The 27,556-nt window shown below is 43.1% G+C and overlaps 1 protein-coding gene across 1 annotated transcript in view; it reads right to left on the reverse strand.

Moving 5' to 3' along the window:
* Window positions 1-27,556, reverse strand: part of dgkg (diacylglycerol kinase gamma) — a 580,221-nt gene that overhangs the window by 252,908 nt on the left and 299,757 nt on the right. The window contains exons 16-19 of the mRNA XM_033023568.1: window positions 18,048-18,121; window positions 12,430-12,504; window positions 3,679-3,764; window positions 3,267-3,356 (exon numbers count right to left, since the gene is read on the reverse strand). Coding sequence (XP_032879459.1) covers window positions 3,267-3,356; window positions 3,679-3,764; window positions 12,430-12,504; window positions 18,048-18,121 — 325 coding nt within the window. The remainder of the gene's footprint in view (window positions 1-3,266; window positions 3,357-3,678; window positions 3,765-12,429; window positions 12,505-18,047; window positions 18,122-27,556) is intronic.

Consider the following 27,556-nt stretch of genomic DNA (forward strand, 5'->3'; position numbering starts at 1 on the left):
AGATTCCACTTCCATTGTGGATCTGGTTAAATGTTCGGTTGTTTACCACCTGTTTTCAAGTGCGCAGTTGCAAATTTCACAAAAGAAAATCTTATTTCATTAGCTTTGGTCAATAATTGAAAGAAAAATAAAGTATTTATTTAGAAGTTTGGAGACATTGCAGGTGTAACTCAGTGGGTCAGGCAACATCTCAATGGGCCTGTCCCACTTTGGCGATTTTTCAGGCGACTGCCGGTGACTATCAAGTTGTAGCAGGTCGCTGAAAAAACGGCGACTGGAACCGCGACTGTCAGAGTGGAACGCACACACGCACACACGCACACACGCACACACGCACACACGCACACACGCACACACACGCACACACGCACACACGCACACACGCACACACGCACACACGCATACACACACACACACACACACTTCTCTCGAGCATGAAGGAGAGTTACATAGACCTCCTAGGACCACATGTTGACCATGCTGCGTGTTTGATTCAAGCACAAACTCTTCTAAACTCGCAAACTAGGTTCCTGCAGTGGGACAGCAGGATATTAACATTACCGGTCGGTTATCATTGGTTCTGAAAACCAATGTTACGTTTTTTTCCCCCAATGAGCCAATGAAATTCACCGGTCAGCAACCTACGAGAACCTACAACCTCCTGGCGACCCACTACCACTGCACCTACGGCACGAGAATTCTCGCTACTCTCCATGGCGGCTTCATTCTAGTCGCCGCTAATTTTTCAACATGTTGAAATATTTACGGCAATCAGAAAGAGGCCCAGAATAGTTCAGAGAATGCAGAAGCTACTCACGACCATGAAGGCGACTACCTGTGTGTGTGCGCGTGTGCGTGTGCGTGTGCGTGTGCGTGTGCGTGTGCGTGTGCGTGTGCGTGTGCGTGTGCGTGTGCGTGTGCGTACACGTAAAGTAAAGTAGCCTTTATTGTCATTCAAACCTTTTGGTCTGAACGAAATTTCGTTGCCTTGCAGTCATACATATAATAAAAATGACAAAAACACACAATAAACACAAATTTAACATCCACCACAGTGAGTTCACCAGGCACCTCCTCACTGTGATGGAAGGCAAAAATCTTAAAGTCCTTGTCTCTTCCCTCCTTGTTCTCCCTCTGCTCCGATGCGACCTGTGAGATCCCGACGCTGTCATCCTCCGAGGTCAGGTCGCCGCTGCCGCCGGAACGCCACAGCTCCGCTGTCGGGTCGCTGCTGCCTCCGGAATGCCACAGCTCCGATGCCGGGTCGCTGCTGCCTCCGGAACGCCACAGCTCCGTTGTTGCCGCTGGAACGCTGCCCCAGCTCCGAGGCTGCCAGCTCCGCCATTAGGCCTCGGTGCAGATGGAGACGGACACGGGGGATACGACAAGAGAAGTCGCATCACCCCGAAGGAAGAGACCAAAAACACGTTTCTCCCCCCCCCCCCACACCCATACACAACATAATAAAATAAAAATAAAACCAAAAATTAACTAAAACAGGACAAAAGAACAAACAAAAAAAGAAAAACCAAACGGACTGCAGGCGAGCCGCAGCTGCTAAGGCAGCGCCGCCATCTTGGAATGTGGGGGGTGATAATGTTTGTTTGTGGGTTAGTTATTTAAAATTGGAGAATTCAATGTTCAGACAGTTAGTTAATAACCTACCCAAGCGGAATATGAGGTCCTGTTCCTCCAGTTTGTGTGTGGCCTCACTCTGGCAATGGAGGAGGCCCAGGACAGAAGGGTCAGTGTGGGAAGATAGTCATGAAATGCTGGAGTAACTCAGCGGATCAGGCTCATCTCTGTGGAGAAAGAATGGGTGACGTTGTTTTGGGCTGGAACCTTTCTTCAGACTGAAAGATAGGGAAGGCCAGAAGAAAACAGGGCCAGCAGTAGATGACTTCAGGAAGGGTGGAGTCCATAATGGCCCACTGTTGGCTGGGGAAGATGTGACAAAGACAGGGATACAAGACCGTGAATAGTGGAAGTAGTTGGGTGACTAGGGTGGGGGACGGGGGAGAGATGGGGGGCAGATACAAGGCTTACTTGAAATTAGAGAAGTCAATATTCATACCACAGGGGTGTAAGCTGCCCAAGCGAAATATGAGGTGCTGTTCCTCCAATTTGCGCTGGGCCGCACTCTGACAATGGAGGAGGCCCAGGACAGAAACGTCAGTGTGTGAATGGGAGGAGAAGTTAAAGTGTTTAGCAACTGGGAGATCACAAATATATATTTGTATCCATCTTCCCACACCGACCTTTCTGTCTTGGAGCTCCTCTATTGACAGAGTGAGCCCACATGCAAACTGGAGGATCAGCACCTCATATTCTGCTTCGGTAGATTATAAGATAACAGTCTGAACTTTCTATTCTCCAACTAAAATAAGCCAACCTTTCTCTTCGTGGCTTGTACAATCTTTATTCAGGATTTGTATTATTTGCAAAAGGACAAGGAGAAACATCCCAAGATTGCTCCTTAGAAAAATTGCACTCATTTAAATATAGGCTCTCTCCCTCCCAGCCCCATTCTCCTGCCTTCTCCCCATAACCTCTGACATCTGTACTAATCACGAATCTATCTATCTCTGCCTTAAAAATATCCACTGACTTGGCCTCCACAGCATTCGGTGGCAAAAAATTCCACAGATTCACCACCCTCTGACTAAAGATATTCCTCCTCATCTCCTTCCAAAAAGAACATCCTTTAATTCTGAGGCTATGACCTCTAATCCTAAACTTTCCCACTCATGGAAACATCAATAGACAATAGGCTATTTCTAGGCCATTTGGCCCTCCGAGCCATTCAATGTGATCATGGCTGATCATCCCCAATCAGTACCCCGTTCCTGCCTTCTCCCCATATCCCCTGACTCCGCTATTTTTAAGAGCCCTATCTAGCTCTCTCTTGAAAGCATCCAGAGAACCTGCCTCCACCGCCCTCTGAGGCAGAGAATTCCACAGACTCACCACTCTCTGTGAGAAAAAGTGTTTCCTCGTCTCCGTTCTAAATGGCTTACTCCTTATTCTTAAACTGTGGCCCCTGGTTCTGGACTCCCCCAACATCGGGAACATGTTTCCTGCCTCTAGCGTGCCCAAGCCCCTAACAATCTTATATGTTTCAACATCCTTTCCACATCCACTCCAACCAAGCCTTTGAATGATTCTGTACATTTCTCCCCTCATAAAGATGCTTCATTTGTACAACTGAAACCAAGAGAGGCAGTCTCAATGATGATACACCGAACTGGAGCTGCAGTGGATCTTACCTCCTCCCCATCTCAAACATCGAGCAAGGTCATTTCCGGTCCCCAATGGTAGTACAGCTACAGGTGGATGCTTTGTTGGATTAATTTTATCTGAAATAGCAAAAAAAAAGAGGCCTAGATCAGGACCAATGGAAGACGTAAAGGTTATCAGAGCACTTTTAATTCCACGCAAAATTTAACACTAAAATAAATCCAACGCAGAAGGATTAGTTTTGACATTATTGAGAGATACCTCATTTAATTTAGTGTAGAACAACAAATAAATAGGCATTTTGGAATGTAACGTGTAGAACTGAGTCTGAAGAAGGGTCTCGACCCGAAACGTCACCCATTCCTTCTCTCCAGAGATGCTGCCTGTCCCGCTGAGTTACTCTAGCATTTTGTGTCTACCTTGTATGAATGTTGTACATACCGATACAATCCAATATCCACCCGACTGTTCCATCTCCTCCACAGGCCAAGATTCGAAAATCGGGTATATCGCGAAAAAAATTTAACCTGGAAATAAAGGTATGTAGTTTTTAGATAACAGTGAATTTTAAGCCTGTTGCACAAGAATAACTTTTTTGCAATAATTACTGACTTCAGTAATCAATAATCACAATTCGAATGAATATCAATGACACAAATATTACTGAATATTTAGGTATTTTCCATTAATACTAATAATATTTCAGTGATGAAGAGGGGCTGGAGAGACTAGATCTGTTCTCCCTGGAGCAGAGGTGGGTGAGAGGCGACATGATTGTGGTATCATATGAGAGGTGGAGAGACAGGGTCGGCTGCTGAAACGTTCTCCCTTGTCAGAGGTTGGCAAAACCGGGGAAACGTAGATTTAGGTGAGGGACAAGAGTAAGAAAGGATCTAAGTGGAACCTTTTTCAGATTGGTGGGAACATGGAGTGCAGTTATAGAGTGATACAGTGTGGAAACAGGCCCTTCGGCCCAACTTGCCCACAAAGGCCAACAATGTCCCAGCTACACTAGTGCCACCTGCCTGCGCTTGGTCCACATCCCTCCAAACCTGTCCTTTCCATGTACCTGTCTAAAGGGCCTGTCCAACTTTCCCAAGCTGCTCACCAATTCTCCCGAGTTTCCCCCTTAATTCAAACTCGGAGAATGTTCGTAACGGGTCCGTAGGAGTCCGTAGATGTATCGTAGCGGCTCGTTATGTCAGCCGCAGGTACTCGGGACGTTTTTTCCAGCATGACAAAAAATGTCCTCGAGTAAAAAGATAGTCGGGAGGAGAAAAATTGCAATATTTTTAATGCCCCGAGTACCTACGGCTGACATAACGAGCCGCTACGATATATCAACGGACTCCTACGGCCTTCTATGGACCCATTATGAGCATTCTCTGAGTTTGAATCAAGGGGAAAACTCGGGAGAACTCGTGAGCAGCTTGGGAAAGTGGGACAGGCCATTAACTGTTTCTTAAATGATGGGATAGTCCCAGCCTCAACTACTTCCTAGTGAGTGTGAGAAGCAGAATCTGCCCCCAGCATCAAAGAGGTTTCCAAACAAGCCAAGGCTCAGAAGGTTACAGATCAATTGCAGTGATCAGTGTCACTGGAGGATCGAATGTCCTATTTCTATGTTGTATTCTTTGACTATTAACCCAGCTGAAATCCAAGAACTAAGAGATCTTCAATTTAGTTGACTCTCAGTTAATTCCATCCTTGATATAAAATCCACACTTATCACTACCTGAAGATACTTTATTGTTCTCCTCTTTGTAAAATGCTTCTAATAGCTTTTATTTTTACATTAATGACTTAGATAAATACAAATTGCTGAAACAAAGTCTGACTGTAAAACCATTATCATAGTGTTCATCTTTTATGGAACTAAAATGCATATTTAATTTAAAATATATTTCTTATATAATGGGAGAAAGGTATGGTTCTTGAAAAGCAATTCAAAAAAGTTATATTTAAGAAGGAACTGCAGATGCTGGAAAATGGAAGGTAGACAAAAATGCTGGAGAAACTCAGCGGGTGCAGCAGCATCTATGGAGCGAAGGAAATAGGCAACGTTTCGGGCCGAAACCCTTCTTCAGACAAAAAAGTAATTTTCCCCTTTACTGGGCCCAGGCAATGTTTTATGAATGTTTGATATTCTGCGGTTTTTCAACATATTCTGTGAATTCCTACATATTTTATTTTCCTTTTATTTTGGTCCTTGCAAGTTCACACGTGACAGGAGTAGAATTAGGCCATTCGACCCATCGAGTCATTGCTGATCTATCTCTCCCTCCTAACCCCATTCTCCTGCGACCTCCACAAAATTCCTGACACCCGCAATAATCAAGAATCTATCTATCTCTGCCTTAAAAATATTCATTGACTTGACCTCCACAGCCTTCTGTGGCAATGAATTCCACAGATTCACCACCCCATGACTAAAGAAATGTCCCATCTCCCTCCTAAAGGAACATCCTTCAATTCTGAGGCTAAGGCATCTGGTCCTCGACTCTCCCACGAATAGAAACATCCTCTCCACATCCACTCTATCCTTTCACTATTTGTTTTGTTTCACTGAGGTCCCCATCACCCTTCAGAACTCCAGCGAGTACAGGCCCAGTGCCGTCAAACGCACATCATATGTTAGGTTCTGCTATTTAAAACTACTTAAAGCTTCAAAGTATCTTGAGCTTTGATCGAAAAAAATATTTTGCAAATGTAGGATCTGAAATATTCATAGCAGTCACACATGATAGTTGTTAATATGCAGTACTTTTCTGTAATATTCTTGCAACAGTGTTTTGCTAATCTCAACATACGACCTCAATGTTGAATGCCTCCACTGAAAAACTCCAGAACTCTTCTGCAATCCATCATGCTGATTTACAGTTTGAACTTTAGGAAGATGTTTTGAAATGAGAGGTTAGAAATGTTAGTTTGCGCGTTAATCCTGACACGCCTGGTTTCATTGCAACATCTACCACCACCTATACTTCAACCACAGTCTGAGATTCGTCTCCATAATTCAGATTATCTTACAATATTACAGATGGATCGCTTATGTTCTGAATGCCTAATACATCTAGCAGATTTTGGATTTGTTTTTAACAGTGTCATATGTGAATAACTGTCAATTAGCAACCCAGTGCACCTAGAAGCCAAACTTTGGTGTTGGAAGGAACTGCAGATGCTGGTCTACACCGAAGATAGACACAAAAAGCTGGAGTAGATGTTTAGATGTCAGCGGGACAGGCAGCAGCTCTGGATAGAAGGAATGGGTGATGTTTCAGGTCGAGACCCATCTTCATACCTGAAGACACCTTCTATCCAGAGGTTTAAGAAGGAACTGCAGATGCTGGAAAATCGAAGGTAGACAAAAATGCTGGAGAAACTCAGCGGGTGAGGCAGCATCGATGGAGCGAAGGAAATAGGCAACGTTTCGGGTCGAAACGTTGCCTATTTCCTTCGCCCCATAGATGCTGCTTCACCCGCTGAGTTTTTCCAGCATTTTTGTCTACCTTCAATCCAGAGGTGTTGCCTGTTCCGCTGAGTTACTCCAGCATTTTGTGTCTAGCCTACACCATGGTTTCCCTTGGCATAACTTATGGCAATCTGGGCATGATCATTATCTCAATATATATCAATTAACCTGGCCTCCCTTTAAAATAATCTTTCAGGTACTTTCAAAATAAAAGGAATCGGCAAAAAGCTAATTAGTCTTGCTTGTGATTACAGTATTTCTCGAATAAAAGCTTTTCAGCTCCTTTCTCCTATCTAGCCTGAGGAAGTCTTGCTTACACACTGAGCCTCAATCCCATTCAAATGACTGAATGATATATATTTAAATTGGGTTTCAAGATATATGTTTAAATAGAGTCCTTTGATATGATGTTTAACATGCAAACTACCATGACAAATGCAGGACAAATCCAATTCAGTTACTTAGCTCTCCACTCATCTATGGTCAGTATCATCAAGATGAAGGAAGATGTCTGAATGAATGTCCTGGGACTACTGTGACAACTACTAAATACACTGCAGAAACGCAAGACATCGGTATCTGCTGGTATGAATAATATGCTGGAGGAATTCAGTGGATCGAGCAGCATCTGTGGGGAGATATCGTGGGTTTTATATTTATGTAGAAGAATTGGTGTGAGACCATGGACCAAGGACAATAAACAATAGACAATAGGTGCAGGAGTAGGCCATTCGGCCCTTCGAGCCAGCACCGCCATTCAATGTGATCATGGCTGATCATCCCCAATCAGTACCCCGTTCCTGCCTTTTCCCCATATCCCCTGACTCCGCTATCTTTAAGAGCCCTATCCAGCTCTCTCTTGAAAGCATCCAGAGAACCTGCCTCCACCGCCCTCTGAGGCAGAGAATTCCACAGTCTCACCACGCTCTGTGAGAAAAAGTGTTTCCTCGTCTCCGTTCTAAATGGCTTACCCCATATTCTTAAACTGTGTCCCCTGGTTCTGGACTCCCCTAACATAGGGAACATGTTTCCTGCCTCCAGCGTGTCCAAACCCTTAACAATCTTATATGTTTCAATAAGATCCCCTCTCATCCTTCTAAACTCCAGAGTGTACAAGCCCAGCTGCTCCACTCTCTCAGCATATGACAGTCCGTCCATCCCGGGAATTAACCTTGTAAACCTACGCTGCACTCCCTCAATGGCAAGAATGTCCTTCCTCCAATTAGGGGACCAAAACTGCACACAATACTCCAGGTGTGGTCTCACGAGGGCTGTGTACAACTGCAGGACATTGACTTGATATTGCTAACATTGCTATAATGATAAATTTCAAACAAATATGCAACTTTGCAGTCGAGCAAGAGCTGAGGAGCCGTCTTGGAAAATGCCAGATATTAATTCTAAAATAAGGACAGAAAATGCTGGGAATATTCAACAGGTCAGGCTGCATTTGTGGGAAGAGAAATAGATTGAGTTAACATTTCAGGTTGGAGAAACATAAGAAGAATTGTCAGTTCTGACATAGCATCTTCAATGGCCTGACCTGCTGAGTATTCTCAGAAAATTCTATTTGTATTTTGGACTTCCAAGATCTGCAGTTTTTTTTAATTTTCTCATTTAACTTTGTGGGCACCAGTTTAAATCAACTGAAGGTTAGTTCATCAGAATAACCCTATGTTGAATTTAAGACTGAACTTGTATTTATAATTTGGAGAAACTCAGTGGGTGAGGCAACATCTATGGAGAAAAGGAGTAGGTGACGTTTCGGTTCGAGACCCTTTTTGAGACATTAATAAACTGCCTTTCATAACATTGTCGTATCCAAGGTGCCTTACCGCTGAAGTACTGAACTCAGTGGTACAGTGTGATCGTGCAAAAAATATTGCCAATGACCATATCATCTACTCCATGGATGTTGGCCGAACAAACAACACATATTGGTCTGGAAAATGTTTCCTACTATTCTTCATAATAATGCCATGTCATCTTTAACCTTGATCTGAGAAAGACAAACCTCTGTTTGTGTAGGAAGGAGCCGCAGATGCTGGTTTAATCCAAAGATAGACACATAACGCTGGAGTAACTCAGCGGGTCAGACCGCATCTCTGGAGAAAAGGAATAGATGACGTTTTGGGTCTGAAGAAGGGTCTCGACCCGAAATGTCACCTTTTCCTTTTCTCCAGAGAAAACCTCTGTTTGTGTTGCATTCAGATATCAAACTGAGTGGCCCCATAGCAGAAGCGTCCACATCGCGGGGCTGGAATCTGGATGTAAGCCACGAGCTAATTCTGCTACCACCAGCATCTATTGCGACAAGTGATGGCTCCCACTGATTGTTGGCGGAAGCTTGCGCCCTTTTCAGGACGGATGATGAAAGCGAGGCCAACATTTGTAATAAGATGGACACGAAAAGAAGATCAAACTGAGTTAGTTGTTCTAGTTTCTGGAATGGAGATTGAATTGCACAACCTTCTTAGCCAGAGGTGACTGAACTGCAGTTAATACCACAGGTGCTATAGGAATTGCTCAAAAATAGTTAACCCTATTAACTAAAAACTATCTGTAAGCCTGTGTGGCCTAATGAGATGGAGCGTTTCTGCACATCTTCAACCTTTCATAGCTAAGGATGGAAGTTCCCACCTAGTTTAAAAGGTCATCAATACTACTCAAAAAAGGGTAAGGGGACATGCCTCAATGATTACTGTCCTGTGGCATCAGTCGGTGTTGATGAAGCATTTTGTGTCTACCAAGGAACTGCAGATGCTTTGTTTAAACCGAAGATGGAAGGGTCTCGACCCGAAAGGTCGCCCATTCCTCCCATCCAGAGATGCTGCCTGTCCCACAGCAGAAGACTTTGGGCAGCAATTCAGAATGAATCCCATTTAGCCTTCGTTATCCTTCTCTGGTGCAAGTATTTAGAAGCATTGTTAATCCTTTAGACTATCCGGCAGTTTTCAGGATAAATTACTAATTTTTTGAGGCTATGATGGGAGAAATACAGTTTTATAATTCGCTTTGAATAGTTCTGTGGGTATTTTTCAAGATACCATGCGTGGGTTTGAAAGGAAACATTGTTCCAGTGGGAGTGAAGAACCATCCAACTGGCCATTGGAGTCGGTCCAGTTTGTAATTGGTGTGGAGGTTCCATGTGTTGTGATGATGGACAGATTGGACAACCAGTGGTGGGTGTGTGGAGTGGGACTGCTGGAGACAGGAGGTCAAGCAACAATGTGTAGGAAGAGAATCATGAGAGGAATAGATCGGGTAGATGCACAGAGTCTCTTGCCCAGAGTAGGTGGATCGAGGACCAGAGCACATAGGTCTAAGATGAAGGGGAAAAGATTTAATAGGAATCTCAGGGGTAACCTTTTCACACAGAGGGTGGTGGGTGGTATGGAATGAGCTGCCAGAGGAGGTAGTTGAGGCTGGGACTATCCCATCATTTAGGAAACAGTTAGACAGGTACATCGATAGGACAGGTTTGGAGGGATATGGACCAAATGCAGGCAGGTGGGACTAGTGTGGCTGGGACATGTTGGCCGGTGTAGGCAAGTTAGGCCGAAGGCCCTGTTTCCACACTGTATCATTCTATGACTCTATCTCCATGTCAAAGTAATCGATATTTCTAATAAATAGCTGATCCTTATGAAACAAATTTCTGCCCAGCAACAGCACTGAAAAAACAAATGTATTTCCATGTTATTTTCTGTCAATAAATAAATTATTATTCCAGAGAGCTTTAATTATACTCAGTTGCAGTATGACACCTTCTGAAAATCCAAATACATTATTTGCACAGGTTCTCCTTTTTTTTTACCATAGACACAAAAAGCTGGAGTAACTCAGCAGGCCAGGCAGCATCTCGGGATAGAAGGAATGGGCGACATTTCGGGTCGAGACCCTTCTTCAGTCCGAAGTTGTGGTTACAGTACCACAATCAAATTTGGCATGGGATTTGCATTTAATAAAATTATGTTGGCTCAACCTAATCATATTGCAAAGTTCTAAGTGTTGTATTTAAATTCTTATCATGATCATAACATCTGCCCTACCACTGAAGTTAAGCTAATGGCCTTTTCCTTCTGATTCTTGCTTTATTATTCTTTGGTTCTATTTTCTTCCTTTAATATTTTCCTGGTCATCTTTTACTGATTTATAAAATATTCCCAGGCTTATTATTTGTGGAAGGACTGAAATCCTCCCATTATCTTATTGATTGGGGACAATCAGCCATGATCACAATGAATGGCGGTGCTGGCTCAAAGGGCTGAATGGCCTCCTCCTGCACCTATTTTCAATGTTTCTATCTTAACTTCCCTTCTTATCAATTTTCCAAGGCATTTGAATATTAATATTGCTCGATTAAGACTGTCAGAAATTTGTCCATAAAATAATCTCAGTTGTGGCATTATTGATGTGTCAGCTATCTGTCTTTAAATAAAAGGTTTCACAAGTCATGATCAAATCAGGATTTGGATAAGAGGCAACAACAGTAGTTTAAGAACACAGATCCCTCATCACCTGGAATAGTGGTCCCCATGAAAATAAAAACACAAGTTGCACTTCTGGAGTAAATTTGGTCCCAGTTCTTAACATTGAAACATAGAAACAGAGAAAATAGGTGCAGGAAGTCATTCGGCCCTTTGAACCAGCACCGCCATCCATTTTGATCATGGCTGATCATCCCCAATCAATAACCCGTGCCTGCCTTCTCCCAATATTCCTTGATTCCTCTAGCCCCTGGAGCTCTATCTAACTCTCTCTTAAATCTATCCAGTGATTTGGCCTCCACTGCCCTCTGTGGCAGGGAATTCCACAAATTCACAACTCTCTGGGTGAAAACGTTTTTTTCTCACCTCAGTCTTAAATGGCTTCCCCTTTATTCTTAGACTGTGGCCCCTGGTTCTGGACTCGCCCAACATTGGGAACATTTTTCCTGTATCTAGCTTGTCCAGTCCTTTTATAATTTTATATGTTTCTATAAGATACCCCCTCATCCTTCTAAACTCCAATGAATACAAGCCTAGGCTTTTCAATCTTTCCTCATATGACAGTTCCGCCATCAATCTCATGAACCTACGCTGCACTGCCTCAATCACAAGTATGTTGTCATTTGGTCAAATTAATGGTTGTAGTCCAATGATATATATTGTGATCGTGAGGTTAAATCAAGATTGTCAGAAATGACAAAAAATTGTTTCGTCGGATCTTCGGATGTAGAGTTGTAAAGTCCCAGTTCCATTGGTTTCATCGACCTGACCTGGTGGCAGCGTGTGTGGCCTGATGACTGCTGTGCTGCACTGTGCAACTTGGAGACTGAGGCCAGAGTAAATATCCACAGGCTTTCCAGCTCCCCGGTTAGGATGCTGGTCTGCTAAACCTTTGCCAGATCTAAACCAGGCACAAATGCAGATGCCCCATTGAAATGAAAGATAGAACTCAGCTTCCAAGTGGAGTATAGTGGAGCTTAATCTCCAAATTTGATTAGATTACAGGTATTTAACTGATTTATAAATGCATATGCTGTTTAGCATATTAGTATTGCGAACTATAAACAAGATTTATTTCACCTTTGATGTCGGCCATTGTGGAATTGGTTGATCTCCATATCAACAACACCATTTATCGATCCAAGGACTTTGTAGTAATTCCTTCCCCAGGCAAAGATAAACACTCCACAAACCAATTTCTTGTCATCTCTAAAGTATTATCAGACTTACCCTGGCACAGGGCCACCCCTGTCAAGATTATAAATTTGCCTTGGGTTGAGGAGGTACTGAAATTTTCGAAGAACTCTGTCAAACAGAACAAACAAAAATTTATTTGTAGCTTCTCAGGAAATGCATTTTGCATCACAGTTTTGCTGCCGTTGTACGGAGACTTGTATGAATTAGGAAAATTATTATCATTTCAACAATTACAACTGAAATATAATTTGAAAAATAATCAATATTTTAAATATCTTCAAATCCGTGACTATCTGAAAAAATACACAAAAGACTATCATAACATGTCCCCAGACTTAAAGGCTGAATCAGCAAATCTAATATCATACTTATACAACATTATTTTAAATATAGAAATACCTACAACCGATGGTATTAGAAGAGACTGGGAACAAGAACTAGCTATAAAAATTTCAAAAGAGAGCTGGGATAAACACTTACTATATGTGCATAAATGCTCGATCAACGTACGACATACTCTAATTCAATATAAAACATTACATAGACTATATTATTCAAAAACTAAAATAAATAAACTTTTCCCCAATGTCTCACCCATTTGTGATAAATGTCAGTCACAAGAAGCTACCATAGCGCACTCTTTTGTTTTTTGTATAAAAATCCAAAAATTCTGGAACAAAATATTTGAAATCTTCACAAAATTAATTAAAATAAAACTTGTACCAAAAGCAGAATGGATCATTTTTGGAATATCAGAAGGTAACCCCGAATTAAACATGTTTCAAAAGAACTTACTTAATTACGGGCTAATAATGGGAAAAAAGCTTATACTCAAATTCTGGAAAAATGCTCCAATACCAACAATAAAAATGTGGATTTCAAACATGTTCGAAACACTACACTTGGAAGAGATGAGACTCCTCCTAGCAGGCAAAGCAGACCACTTCCAAAAGACGTGGTCTGAATTTATGGAACTATTACAAGCATAAGGTGCAATAGTAATTTAAAATATAAATGGTACCAGGATCTAGTAACGGGGGGTATAAAATAAATTAAAAAAAAAAAAAAATACGGTTGGTATATCCTTTTTTGCGGAGTTTTGTGTTATAATAGAGCGATTGTTTTTCCTTTTTTTTCCTTTTCTTTCTAGGGTCTTATTTCCTTTCTTTACTTCCTTCTCTAACTTCTTCCCTAAGTGGCTTTCTTTTCCCAACACTTTCCTGCACCTTCACGACTCTTGCTCACTTTCCTTACTTCTTTTATTTCTATCTTTTTTAAAGCTCGAAAAATGAAGTGGTACAACAAATGTAATAAGATATATGTGATGTGTATTACTGTAATTTACTGTATTTCTAATTTTAAAAAAATTAAAAAAAAGTTTTGCTGCCATTTATATATTCCATTTAGGTACATGAAAAAACTGGCAAAACAAAACTGAGAAATCTTTTCATAATTAACAATTACTGTGATTCAACATCCAAAAGCAAAATAAAAATCAAAAGTACAAAATGTCAAAAATTAAACATTATAAACCCTGCTATTTGATGGGACGAACGAACTTTGTGTCCATTGTTAATGGATGTTAGCAGTATCGAGTTATTAATAATCAGTCATAAATTAGATATAACAAAAGCCAATGCCCATTGAGTTTCCCTCCAATCTGCGGTATACGTCATCTGCCTCATTGTGTTCCTGTGAAGTACCTTGTGTTCAGTGTTCCAACATGCTGTAAAAATACTTATTGTTTTATATGCTTTTGATGCTTGGCTTAAATCAAATGTGCAGGAAGATCATATGATCATAAGGGATAGGATAAGAATTAGGCCATTCGGCCTATCAAGTCTACTCCGCCACATAATCATGGCTGATCTATCTCTAACTCCTCACCCCATTCACCTGCCTTCTCCCCATTAACCTCTGACACCTGGACTAATCAAGAATCTATCTATCTCTGCCTTAAATATATCCACCGACTTGGCCTCCACAGCCTTCTGGGATTATTCTTGTAAACCTCCTCTGGACTCTCTCCAGAGCCAGCACATCCTTCCCCAGACATGGGGCCCAAAATTGCTCACAATATTCCAAATGCAGCCTGACCAGTGCCTTAAGCTTTATTCCAGAAAGAGCTATTGGAACATCACAGTTTATACCTCCAACATCCATCATCTTAATTCTCTAGTGACCTCCTTCCCCTGACTCTCAGTCTGAAGAAGGATCTTGACCCGAAGCGTCACCCATTACTTCTCTCCAGAGATGCTGCCTGTCCCGCTGAGTTACTCCAGCAGGTTGTGTCTATATTAATTATCTGCCTGCCTTGCTCCTGTCTGACATGCAAGGATAACATCAGATCATCAGCTTCTGAAATTATGGACCAGGAATTCTAAGAAAGACACAAAATGCTGGAGTAACTCAGTAAATTATGTTGGCAGTTCAAATTGTACAGATAAATCCGTAACAGAGGATGTGGAACTGCATGACTGTAAAGGTATAGTAGTAAATTGTACAGTTCAGAGCCATGGAGAGATGCAGCTCTGAAACAGGCCCAAAAGTCAGTGCAGATCATCAAGCATCTATTTCTATATCTAATCCTCCCCTAACCCACTTCACTTTCCAATTGCCTGTGAAACCAAAAATCTTTATAATACATAGAGAACCTAATTAGCAAACGTAAGGTTGAATGGAGATCCAAGGGACTGCAGATGCTGGAATCTAAAGTGAAAAACAGAGAGTTGGTTGAACTCGGCAGGTCAGGCAGCATCTGTGGAGGGAATGACGAGGCAATGTTTGGATCCAGGACCCTTCTTCAGATTAAGCACTGTCCTGACCAAGTGAGTTCCTCCAGCACTGAGTTCTTTTATGTTATTTCTCAGGTTAAATATTTAGACAAAGACAATAGACCATAGACAATAGGTGCAGGAGTAGGCCATTTGGCCCTTCAAGCCAGCACCGCCATTCAATGTGATCATCGCTGATCATCCCCAATCAGTACCCCGTTCCTGCCTTCTCCCCATATCCCCTGACTCCGCTATTTTTAAGCCCTATCTAGCTGTCTCTTGAAAGCATCCAGAGAACCTGCCTCCACCACCCTCTGAGGCAGAGAATTCCACAGACTCACCACTCTCTGTGAGAAAAAGTGTTTCCTGGTCTCCGTTCTAAATGGCTTACTCCTTATTCTTAAACTGTAGCCCCTGGTTCTGGACTCCCCCAACATCTGGAATCATGTTTCCTGCCTCTAGTGTGTTCAAGTCCTTAACAATCTTATATGTTTCAATGAGATCCCTTATCATCCTTCTAAACTCCAGAGTGTACAAGCCCAGCTGCACCATTCTCTCAGCATATGACAGTCCCGCCATCCCGGGAATTAACCTTGTAAACCTACGCTGCACTCCCTCAATAGCAAGAATGTCCTTCCTCAAATTAGGGGACCAAAACTGCACACAATACTCCAGGTGTAGTCTCACGAGGGCTCTGTACAACTGCAGAAGGACCTCTTTGCTCCTATATTCGATTCCTCTTGTTATAAAGGCCAACATGCCATTCGCTTTCTTCACTGCCTGCTGTACCTGCATGCTTACTTTCATAGACTGAAGAACAAGGACCCCCAGATCCCATTGTACTTCCCCTTTTCCCAACTTGATGCCATTTAGATAGTAATCTGCCTTCCTGTTTTTGCTACCAAGGTGGATAACCTCACATTTATCTGCATTAAACTTCATCTGCCATGCATCTGCCCACTCCCCAACCTGTCCAAGTCACCCTGCATTCTCATAGCATCCTCCTCACAGTTCACACTGCCACCCAGCTTTGTGTCATCTGCAAATTTGCTAATGAACTAGTTCACATCACGTGCAGAGAGTAAATTAATGAATAAACAAAAAGGGATAAGCAGAGAGACAAACAACAAGAACAGAATAAGAACATTCTTTAAAATCTGAAGAACTGGGATTCCTCATTTGTAAAAAAAAAAACATGCAGGGCAGTAAATGAGCTTCATTAGGGGAAAGTTTGATAATCTTTTAGACATCAGAATAAGGTCATCAGGTCATTAGTGATAGGAGTAGAATTAGGCCATTCGGCCCATCAAGTCTACTCTGCCATTCAATCATGACTGATCTATCTCACCCTCCTTACCCCATTCTCCTGCCTTCTCCCCATAACCTGTACTAATCAAAAATCTATCTATCTCTGCCTTAAAAATATCCACTGACTTGGCCTATACAGCCTTCTGTTGCAAATAATTCCACAGATTCACCACCCTCTGACTAAAGACATTTCTCCTCATCTCCTTCCTAAAAGAACAACCTTTAATTCTACGGCAATGACCTCTAGTCCTAGACTCTCCCACTAGTGAAAACTCTCCACATCCACTCTATCCAAGCCTTTCACTATTCTGTAAGTTTCAATGAGGTCCCCCCTCATTCTTCTAAACTCCAGCGGGTACAGGCCCAGTGCCGACAAATGCTCATCATATGTTAATCTACTTATTCCTGGGATCATTCTTGTAAACCTCCTCTGGACCCTCTCCAGAGCCAGCACATCCTTCCTCAGATATGGTGCCCATAATTGCTCACAATACTCCAATAAATGTACTCAGCCCAGCTCTGACAATTTTGGCATGTTTAGCTTTGTTTCATTGATGAGTCTCATGGAAGGATACAGTTCCACGAAGCTGCTGGTGAAAACTCTCTTCCTGATTATTGCACATGAGTGGTTGCAAGAAGTTACTGTCCAATTTACCCTTTAATTATCTTCAGTTTAGTGTAGTTTAGTTTATTGTCACGTGTACCGAGGTACAGTGAAAGGCGTTTGTTGCGTGCTAACCATAGAAACATAGAAAACAGATGTAGGAGGAGGCCCTTCGAGCCAGCACCGCCATTCATTGTGATCATGGCTGATCGTCCCCAATCAATATCCCGTGCCTGCCTTCTCCCCATATCCCTTGATTCCACCAGCCCCTAGAGCACTATCTGGCCTCCACTGCCCTCTGTGGCAGGGAATTCCACAAATTCACAACTCTCTGGGTGAAAAAGTTTTTTCTCACCTCAGTCTTAAATTGCTTCCTCTTTATTCTAAGACTGTGGCCCCTGGTTCTGGACTCGCCCAACATTGGGAACATTTTTCCTGCATCTAGCTTGTCCAGTGCTTTTATAATTTTATATGTTTCTATAAGAACCCCCTCATCCTTCTAAACTCCAGTGAATACAAGCCTAGTCTTTTCAATCTTTCCTCATATGACAGTCCCGCCAACCAGTCAGCAGAAAAACAATACACGATCATCTCTGATAACCTTGCTGCAAACTGTTGCCTACTTTAAAATCATTTTCAAGTTATTTCCTGCAAGTAAGCACAACAGAATGATTTTAATAATCAAATAAGGTGCTGCAAGTGTGCAGTTTGAAAAGTCACTTGCTGCTACTCGATTGAGAGTTGCTGGTGATAAAAATAGAAGTGTTTATCAAATTTAACAGCAATATCATTCTCTTCAGCCACAAAATGGTTGGATGAAAGCTGCCCATAAAACAGACAGTTTTACCATGTTTAAGCATTTTCTTATCTTTAGCACCTGACTTGTGTTGCTAGAGATACTGAACTGCAACTGGAAAACATGATCATCAGGAACATGAGCCTGATAAAATATTCATTTAATTTACCTTTCTCCTTGTCTTCCGCCACTTTTGGGATTGACAAACACTAGGAGAGGGTGCGTACCAGGCACAGGTGTGATCTGTAAAAAAAAAAAAATAATAATAATAATAATAATAATATATTTTATTGTCATTGCACATAAGCGCAACGAGATTTGGTATGCAGCTTCCAACCGATGTCATAACATAAATGAATAATAAAATTTGGTTTAGATGTCCCGAGAACATGGATTGTAAAAAGAACAGTAAAAGAGTCAAAACAGTTCACAGACTAAAGTGCAGATATATGAATTTCTGACAACATTCACGCACTGTATCAGTTTGGCTGGGATCATTTAAACTTGCTGATATCGATCTATATATATCCTTATAAGTATAAAACCCTGATGTGTGTATGTGTGTGTATTTATTTGTTTGTGTGTGATCACATCTTCTCGAAAAAACGATGCGCTAACGGTGACATTTTTACATATTCCGATAGAGATTTATGCCGTGAAGTCAAAAATTGCGTTATCTGAAAATTTCATGCACTATTTCTCGAGTTATGAATCAAAATGTTCAAGAATATGAAATAACTGAAAATGAAACCGAGCGGCTTTGGCTGATGACGTCACAATGGCTCTGCGCGCCGCCGTCTTCGATATGCGCGCTGCGAGCGACGTCTCCTCATGAGCTGCCTGGCTGCGAGCTACCTGCCCCGCTCCCCTCCTCCTCTGCCCCCCTTCTTCCTCTCGCCCCCCCTCTATCCCCCCCTCTTCTCTCTTCCCCCCTCTCTACCCTTCTCTCTCCCCAACTCTCTCTCCCCCCTCCACCTCCGCCCTCCCACCCTCTCTCTCCCCCTCCACCCTCCACCTCCCCCCATCTCCACCCCCTAGCCCTCCCTTTCCCCCTCCCCCCTCTCCCCCCCTCTCCCCCCATCCCCCCTCTTTCCATCTCTCCTCTCCCTCTCCCCTCTCTCACCCCTCTCTCACTCCCCCTCTCTCTCTCCCCTCTCTTTCTCCCCCCCCCTCTCCCTCTCTCTCTCTCTGTCCCTGCTCCTCTCTCTTTGTCTCTGCCCCTCTCTCTCTCTCTGTCTCTGCCCCCTCTCTCTCTGCCCTCTCTCTTGAACCCCCTCCCTCTCGACACACGCCTGCGAGTTGGGGACTATGCGTCAGTGGATAGGGCGGGGATGGGGTAAAAGGAGCCAATGAATAATATTAATATAACATCAAGAGGGATGGTTAGTGTGTATCTATCCCCATATATCCTGGAATGCCAAAATGGTACACGATAGTGCAAACATTTTTGCACCACCTTGTTCTGTGGTGGCTTGTGTCAAGCTTCGTTCAGATTCATGTTATATTTTACAAGTTATTCATAATTTTTAACATTAGAAATTCAAGTTTAAGAAAAATGTAGCAGCTAAAATCGGTGCTGGCCCAGCTTGCAACAAAGTTACAATCGAGGAACACTCAGTCCTTCCAGCAAGTTTTTAGCTGAACAGGAGGGGGAGGCAGTGCTGTGGGATAAGTTCCTGCAGAGTTGGGGGCTATGGGTGAGTGGTGGAATATGGGGGAATGGGTGAGTGGTGGAATGTTGCATTGGGGAACGGGTTGCGTTGGGGGACCTAGCCTCCCGTGTGACAGGGACCTAACGGGTCCCAGTTGGTCTAGTTTACTATTACTGCTAAAAATTACTGCTGTGATTAATCATTTCCAGCCCATGATATTTATTCCCTCAGCTCAGTGAGTCAGAAAGCAATATCTGATCACAATTATAACCATATGCAGTGAACCAGCCATTGAAAATAAATGTAATTAAAGACTAAAAATGTTTAAAAAAAAACAATCTGAATACATACCATCCAACGATTTCCTCTGATTCTTACCATATTTGTGAAGGAAACCAACTAAATATAATATAATCACCAATTGGGAATGTTTAGCATGGCTGAAATGTAGTTTGCTCCATGTATTATGTAATGTTATGATGCAGAAATTAGGCATTTGCTTCATAAGGTAAACAAGGTAGCAAGGTAGCAAATGAGCTTTACGCTGTACCTTTCCCAAGTAACTCTTGCAATGAAACTGCAGATGCTTTGTTTAAACTGGATATAGACACAAAATGCTGGAGTAACTCAGCGGGCCAGGCAGTATCTCTGGAGAGAAGGAATGGGTGCAGTTTCAGGTCGAGCCACTTCTTCAGACTGACTTCTTCCTTTCAATGCTCTGCCATGTGTATATTTATCTTCCCCTTAAATGAATCTATATTTAATCTTGATTAAATGCTGTAGCTGGTTTATAATTTCTTCTACATGGATAGGACAAGTTTGGAGGGATATGGACCAAGCATGGGCAGGTGGGACTAGTGTAGCTGGGACATTGTTGGCCAGTGTGGGCAAGTTGTGCTGAATGGCCTGTTTCCACACTGTATCACTCTAGGAGTAGCAGTAGTAGTAGGCCCCTCTCGGTCATGACTGACCATGGGTGATGCATCCTGGTCAGACGCAAGCCTGGGCGATGTCATATGGAGGACAGGCTGTTGCCCATGCAGCACGTCCCCCCTCTCCACGTCACTGATCGATCCATAGGAACAGCAGGGCCGTTACAGTTTGGCACCAGCGCCATCGCAGGAGCTGCCAGAGCGAGGTTGTAGACAACGACAAACTGCCTTAGGGGCTCCGACTCCGGATTTTCTTGAAGTTTACTCCTGGAGCCTTTTCCATGACTGGATATGGCCACATGGCAGTGGAGGTTTTAAATCACAGTTTTCCCTCTTCTAGATGGACTGCCTTCCCAGGCTGACGAGCCCCATCTGCCCGAGACTCGTGGGGACGGGAGCGTCTACCTTCCCGTGCAGGTCTATAGCACCTGCCCACTGCCCTCTATCACTCTATGACTCGGTTACAGAACGGAAAAGTTATCTCTTCTGCTAGTTCCACAGATACTGCTTGACTGCCAACGATTTCCTACATTTTCTGTGATTTATTCTTTCAATAGTCTGTTTCTGATTCTACATGTTCTCAACCTAGTGACTTGGCTACTAAGCTACTGACACACCTGCCACATTATATTCCACCAATGCCCCTTAATTACCATCCAGCTGGTTTGATGAAATCTATCTGTTTCCATTCTGATCTATTCACTGCTAGCAAGATACTCACTAGCCCTAGTTTCTCTTTCCATTGTTCCATAACTATCCCTTGCACTCCAAATGATCTATCATTGACAACCTGTTATTTGATAAGTTCTAAGAGCAGAATAAGGCCATTCGGCCTGTCAAGTCTACTCCACCATACAATCATGGCTGATCTATCTTTCCCACTCAACCCCATTCTCCTGCTGTCTCCCCATAACCCCTGACACCCGTACTAATCAAAAATCTGTCAATCTCCGCCTTAAAAATATCTATTATCTTGGCCTCCACAGCCGTCTGTGGCAAAGTTTTCCGCAGATTCACCACCCTCTGACGAAAGAAGGTGGCCACTTCATCCAAATTCCGTGCTCTGAAACGGAGCATCCATGACACTTTGGCAGCAGCAGCAGAAAGTAACATCAGCAAATTTGCAGATGACACAAAGCTGGGCGGCAGTGTGCGCTGTGAGGAGGATGCTATGAGGATGCAGGGTGATTTGGACAGGTTGGGGAAGTGGGCAGATGCATGGCAGATGTAGTTTAATGTGGATAAATGTGAGGTTACCACTTTGGTAGCAAAAACAGGAAGGCAGATTATTATCTAAATGGAGTCAAGTTGGGAAAAGGGGATCTGGGTGGATTGTTCATCAATCTATGAAAGTAAGCATGCAGGTACAGCAGGCAGTGAAGAAAGTGAATGGCATGTTGGCCTTCATAACACGGGGAGTTGAGTATGGGAGCATAGAGGTCCTTCTGCAGTTGTACAGGCCCTAGTGAGACCACACCTGGAGTATTGTGCGCAGTTTTGGCCTCCCAATTTGAGGAAGGACGTTCTTGCTATTGAGGGAGAGCAGCGTAGGTTCACCAGGTTAATTCCCGGGATGGCGGGACTGTCATATGTTGATAGAATGGCATCTTGAAATGAGATAGCAGCCTGGCAAAATGCATTATCAGCTAAACTATAAAAAGCATTCCAAAATCACATGGCTGACTGACCAACTAAAGTGTAGATCAAGGGTCTGAAGAAGCGTTTCAACCCGAAACGTCACCCACTCCTACTCTCCAGAGATGCTGCCTGTCTCGCTCAGTTACTCCAGCATTTTGTGTCTACCTTCGATTAGCTTAGTTTAGTTTTGTTTAGAGATACAGCGGGGAAGCAGGACCTTCGGCCCACCGAGTCCGCACAGACCAGCGATCACCGCACAATAACACTATCCTTCACACTCTTGGGACAATTGAAAAAAACATTCATACCAAACCAATTAACCTACAAACCTGTAAGCTATTGGAGTGTGGGAGGAAACCGAAGATCTCGGATAAAACCCACGCAGGTCACGTGGAGAACGTACAAACCCCCGACAGACGAGTTGGGATCGAACCCGGCTTGTACTCGCTGGAATTTAGAAGATTGAGGGGGGATCTTATAGAAACTTACAAAATTCTTAAGGGGTTGGACAGGCTAGATGCAGGAAGATTGTTCCCGATGTTGGGGAAGTCCAGAACAAGGGGTCACAGTTTAAGGATAAGGGGGAAATCTTTTAGGACTGAGATGAGAAAAATTATTTTCACACAGAGTGGTGAATCTCTGGAATTCTCTGCCACAGAAAGTAGTTGAGGCCAGTTCATTGGCTATATTTAAGAGGGAGTTAGATGTGGCCCTTGTGGCTAAAGCGATCAGGGGGTATGGAGAGCACAGGATACTGAGTTGGATGATCAGCCATGATCATATTGAATGGCGGTGCAGGCTCGAAGGGCCGAATGGCCTACTCCTGCACCTATTTTCTATGTTTCCAGGGTTTACACAAAGTAAATGCACAAAACCGAATAGCAAAAATGTGACCTTTCACCCACTCTGTGTAACTCGATCTGCAATGAAGTGATTGTTGTCATGTCGACAAACTACATGAAACTTAAGTTTCCATCACGGAGAAGGTGACAACGGTACAGGACATTACAAATTAGATCAATGTCAGGTCAAATGGGCAGACTAAAATTAGTGTAACAGTATCCACAGGAATCAGCTGTAAAATATTATCCTGGGCACTCAAAATAACAAATATGTAACATGCCGAAGATGCTTCTGAAATGAAACTTTGCATCCAATCATGAATAAGTATGTGACCATAAATGGCTACATTATTGTTATGTGTGAATTTTTTTTTCGAATTTTACACAGAAAAAAAAGTACCTTTTAGGAAGGAAGGAAATATTTGTCGTGCTGCATCACCTTACAATTCCTAATATATGCCTAAAAATGCTTCTGATTCAATCATCTACTTTGAATTGAGACTGCAGCAATAAAGGCTAATTTGGCATTGCAGAATCATCTAAATAATGAAATGGATGATCAGATGATGTTAGTAGCACTTAAAGATGATAGCTTTGCAAAACTGTACCTGTCACTAGAACTGGTTGATAGGCCTCTGTAGCCAAGCCCTGGGCTTTGGATCAGCCTGACTTCTTGTTAAGCAGCACTACAACAAGCCTCTCTTTTACAAATCTTCCATTCATCTGCTCTTGTACCCTCTGTGTTACTCAGCGTAAGATTATATTGATGGAATCTTGGTCTTAAGTATATGCTAACAACATATGCTCACGATATTCATAGACTATTACTACAATTGCTTAAATCATGAACAAGACTTCTAAATATAGAAGTCTCAAGAAAGTGCTTTTTGTAAATTGTTGTCACTGGCTTTGTCAGCCTATATTTAAATAACCATATAATTACGCACATGTATTGCAGGCTACATATAAAGCACAGTTGATGTAGCTGCCTGGTTGATAATTATCACACACTTTTATTGTACTAAACATGAATTATTTTGGAGCTGCAACGTAGAGATGCTGTTTATAGCCTCAATGTGCTAACACTGTTCTACGTACTACTGTGGTGCCTTTTAATCGGGAATAAATAACCTCACACGCTAACTTTTAACTTACATTATCAATGCTTGCTTGCTCTAAACATGACATTTTTGATAACCAAGGGATGACAGCATCTAATGTTACCTTTTCACAAAGACATGATATGATATTTGTACTACGATTTCATTTACAACCATTTAACTGAAAATAACTGTCCATAATCATGCAATAAAATAGTTTTATGATGCCTTTATTTCTAATTTCCTCACTCCCAGCAACAGATACATCATCAAACTTGTGTGTAAAGTAATGCCAACACTGTATTTATGTATATACTGTAAGCAGACTGCATGCATTTCTGGCCCTTCATAATAGAGGGAGAAGAGACTGCAGAGATTGGAATGTGGGAACAAGACACAAACTATGGCAAGTAGTCAGTGGGTGAAGCAGTAGAGATGTAGACAGGTGAGGAGGGAGTAGCTTCAGCAGTGACTACAAACCCATCAACTTCACTTGATATCTGGACAAACATTAGCAAGGATGCTCCCTCCTGATTAGTTCCTGCTGTACTCCTTTACTCCGCAAAGGGGGACGGGTCAAGATCTTCCATCAGGAATAGAAGCATAGAAAATAGGAGCAGGAGGAGGCCATTCGGCCCTTCGAACGAGCACCGCCACTCATTGTGATCATGGCTGATTGTCCCCAATCAATAACCCGTGCCTGCCTTCTCCCCATATCACTTGATTCCACTAGCCCCTAGAGCTCTCTCTTAAATCCATCCAGTGATTTGGCCTCCACTGCCCTCTGTGGCAGGGAATTCCACAAATTCACAACTCTCTGGGTGAAAACGTTTTTTCTCACCTCAGTCTTAAATGGCCTCCCCTTTATTCTAAGACTGTGTGGCCCCTGGTTCTGGACTCGCCCAACATTGGGAACATTTTTCCTGCATCTAGCTTATCCAGTCCTTTTTATAATTGTATATGTTTCTATAAGATACCCCCTCATCCTTCTAAACTCCAGTGAATACAAGCCTACTCTTTTCAATCTTTCCTCATGTGACAGTCCCGCCATCCCAGGGATCAATCTCGTGAACCTACGCTGCACTGCCTCAATCACAAGGATGTCCTTCCTCAAATTAGGATGAGGGAAGATAGCTAGTGTATAGAAGTGAGAGGAAGGTGGAATCAGATAAGGGGGGAGAGGGGTTACATGCATCTGGTTGCATCTGCCCATCACCCCTCTCTTGCAGGTTCCACGTATCATTTCCAGTCTCTCTATCCCCACCTAGTCCTATCTAGTTCCATTCCCCCAATTCCGTGAGTCCAGAGCAAGCTTCTGAACCTGAAATGCTGACTACTCATATCCCAACTCTTGTGGCTTGTAGTACAAACCCAGCCAAGTCCCAAAGGTCATGGCTGTTACTCTGGATCGAACCAACAGGAGGGATAAACTTTAGACACAAAATGCTGGAGTAACTCAGCGGGCCAGGCAGCATCTCTGGAGAGAGGGAATGGGTGACATTTCGGGTCGAGACCCTTCTTCCTGAGAGGTGTTGTGGTAGTTCTGAAAAGCAGCTCACTCCCACCTGCTCACGGGGAACTGGAGTTTGACAATGGATTCTCCGGCTTTGCCACCAATGGCCACATGCCAAACAATGAACAACAAAAAGTTGCTCCGTAAAGTACATTCCCCAATTTCTTTCTCCTCCTAAAACAGAACTAGACAATAGACAACAGACGATAGGTGCAGGAGTAGGCCATTCGGCCCTTCGAGCCAGCACCGCCATTCAATGTGATCATGGCTGATCATTCCCAATCAATACTCCATTCCTGCCTTTTCCCCATATCCCCTGACTCCGCTATCTTTAAGAGCCCTATCTAGCTCTCTCTTGAAAGCATCCAGAGGACCTACCTCCAACGCCCTCTGAGGCAGAGAATTCCACAGACTCACAACTCTCTGTGAGAAAAAGTGTTTCCTCGACTCCGTTCAAAATGGCAACCCCTTACTCTTAAACTGTGGCCCCTGGTTCTGGACTCCCCCAACATCGGGAACATGTTTCCCGCCTCCAGCGTGTCCAAACCCTTAACAATCTTATATGTTTCAACAAGATCCCCTCTTATCCTTCTAAACTCCAGAGTGTACAAGGCCTCGATCTCGAGTATAGGTGACGGTGGTGGGTGGGGCAAAATAAGGAAATGGTCGATAGGAGAGGCTAGGTGAAATGAATGAAGGACCTCACCCAATGAAGAGGACAATGGAGATGTCGGATGAAGACCGTGGATAGCGGGTCGTAGATTTTACGCCTTACACATCTTATGTGACAGCTTTGAGTCAGTGGACTGGTCCATATACAGTGGATTCAACAGCCAACCTGAATGAGCACACCACTGCCTTGACTGACTTCATCAGCAAGAGTGAAGAGGAGTGCGTGTCAACGAAGACAATCCGCGATTGATAAAGGGTTGTGGCTCCAGCCACAGAGAACGTCATTGTGACAGAGATTGGATTTGGCTTGGACAGAGGTGGAGTCACAATTGGAGGGGCTTGGTGACTGATTTGCTGCAGAGCTGGCGATGAAGAGGTTAGGGGTCAAGGAGTTTGCCATCGAAGCGGGTTGCTTAGGAAATGACGAAGCACGAGAGAAGCACAAAAAGAAAGCGCCGTTCCAGAGGAAATATCTGGCAAATCAAATGAGAATAGTGTTCAGGAAGAGAGGTCAGTGGCCGGTAGTTTACTGGGACTGGGATAGAGGTGAAGGGATTGTTGGTGGGATGAGTTAAGAAAAAGGATGAGAAACTATGAGAAACAAGAAATAAGGTAAAGTTGGCTCAGCATGCGGGGAAGAGTGCCAGATGAGCAAGGGGAGGATGGAGGCACACACACTCCAATTGAGATGGTCTCAACTCCAGTGACTGTTGGATTGGGGAATGGTGTTCCTCATGCTGGGGTTAGTCCAGAACCTATACCTACCTATCTTTCATAGTGATAAAGAACTTCTAGACAGCCCAAATGAACGCAGGTCGCAAACTGCTGCATTATGGGTCATTGATCTCAGCATTACTGATTACTGTGTTTCATGGACTCCTCGTGGTCGTAAGGTCATAAGTGATAGGAGCAGAATTAGGCCAGTCGGTCCATCAAGTATACTCCACCATTCAATCATAGCTGATATATCTTTCCCTCTCAACCTAATTTGAGGAAGGACATTCTTGCTATTGAGGGAGTGCAGCGTAGGTTCATAAGGTTCATTCCCGGGATGGTGGGACTGGCATATGATGAAAGAATGGAGAGACTGGGCTTGTATTCACTGGAGTTTACAAGGATGAGAGGGCATCTTATGGGAACATAAACAATTATTAAGGGATTGGACAGGCTAGATGCAGGAAAAATGTTCCCGATGTTGTGGGAGTCCAGAACCAGGGGCCACAGTTTAAGAATAAGGGGTAGGCCATTTAGAACTGAGATTAGGAAAAACTTTTTCACCCAGAGAGTTGTGAATTTGTGAATTCACTGCCTCAGAAGGCAGTAGAGGCC

Source organism: Amblyraja radiata, chromosome 7 (assembly GCF_010909765.2).
Source record: "Amblyraja radiata isolate CabotCenter1 chromosome 7, sAmbRad1.1.pri, whole genome shotgun sequence".
Classification (NCBI taxonomy): domain Eukaryota; kingdom Metazoa; phylum Chordata; class Chondrichthyes; order Rajiformes; family Rajidae; genus Amblyraja; species Amblyraja radiata.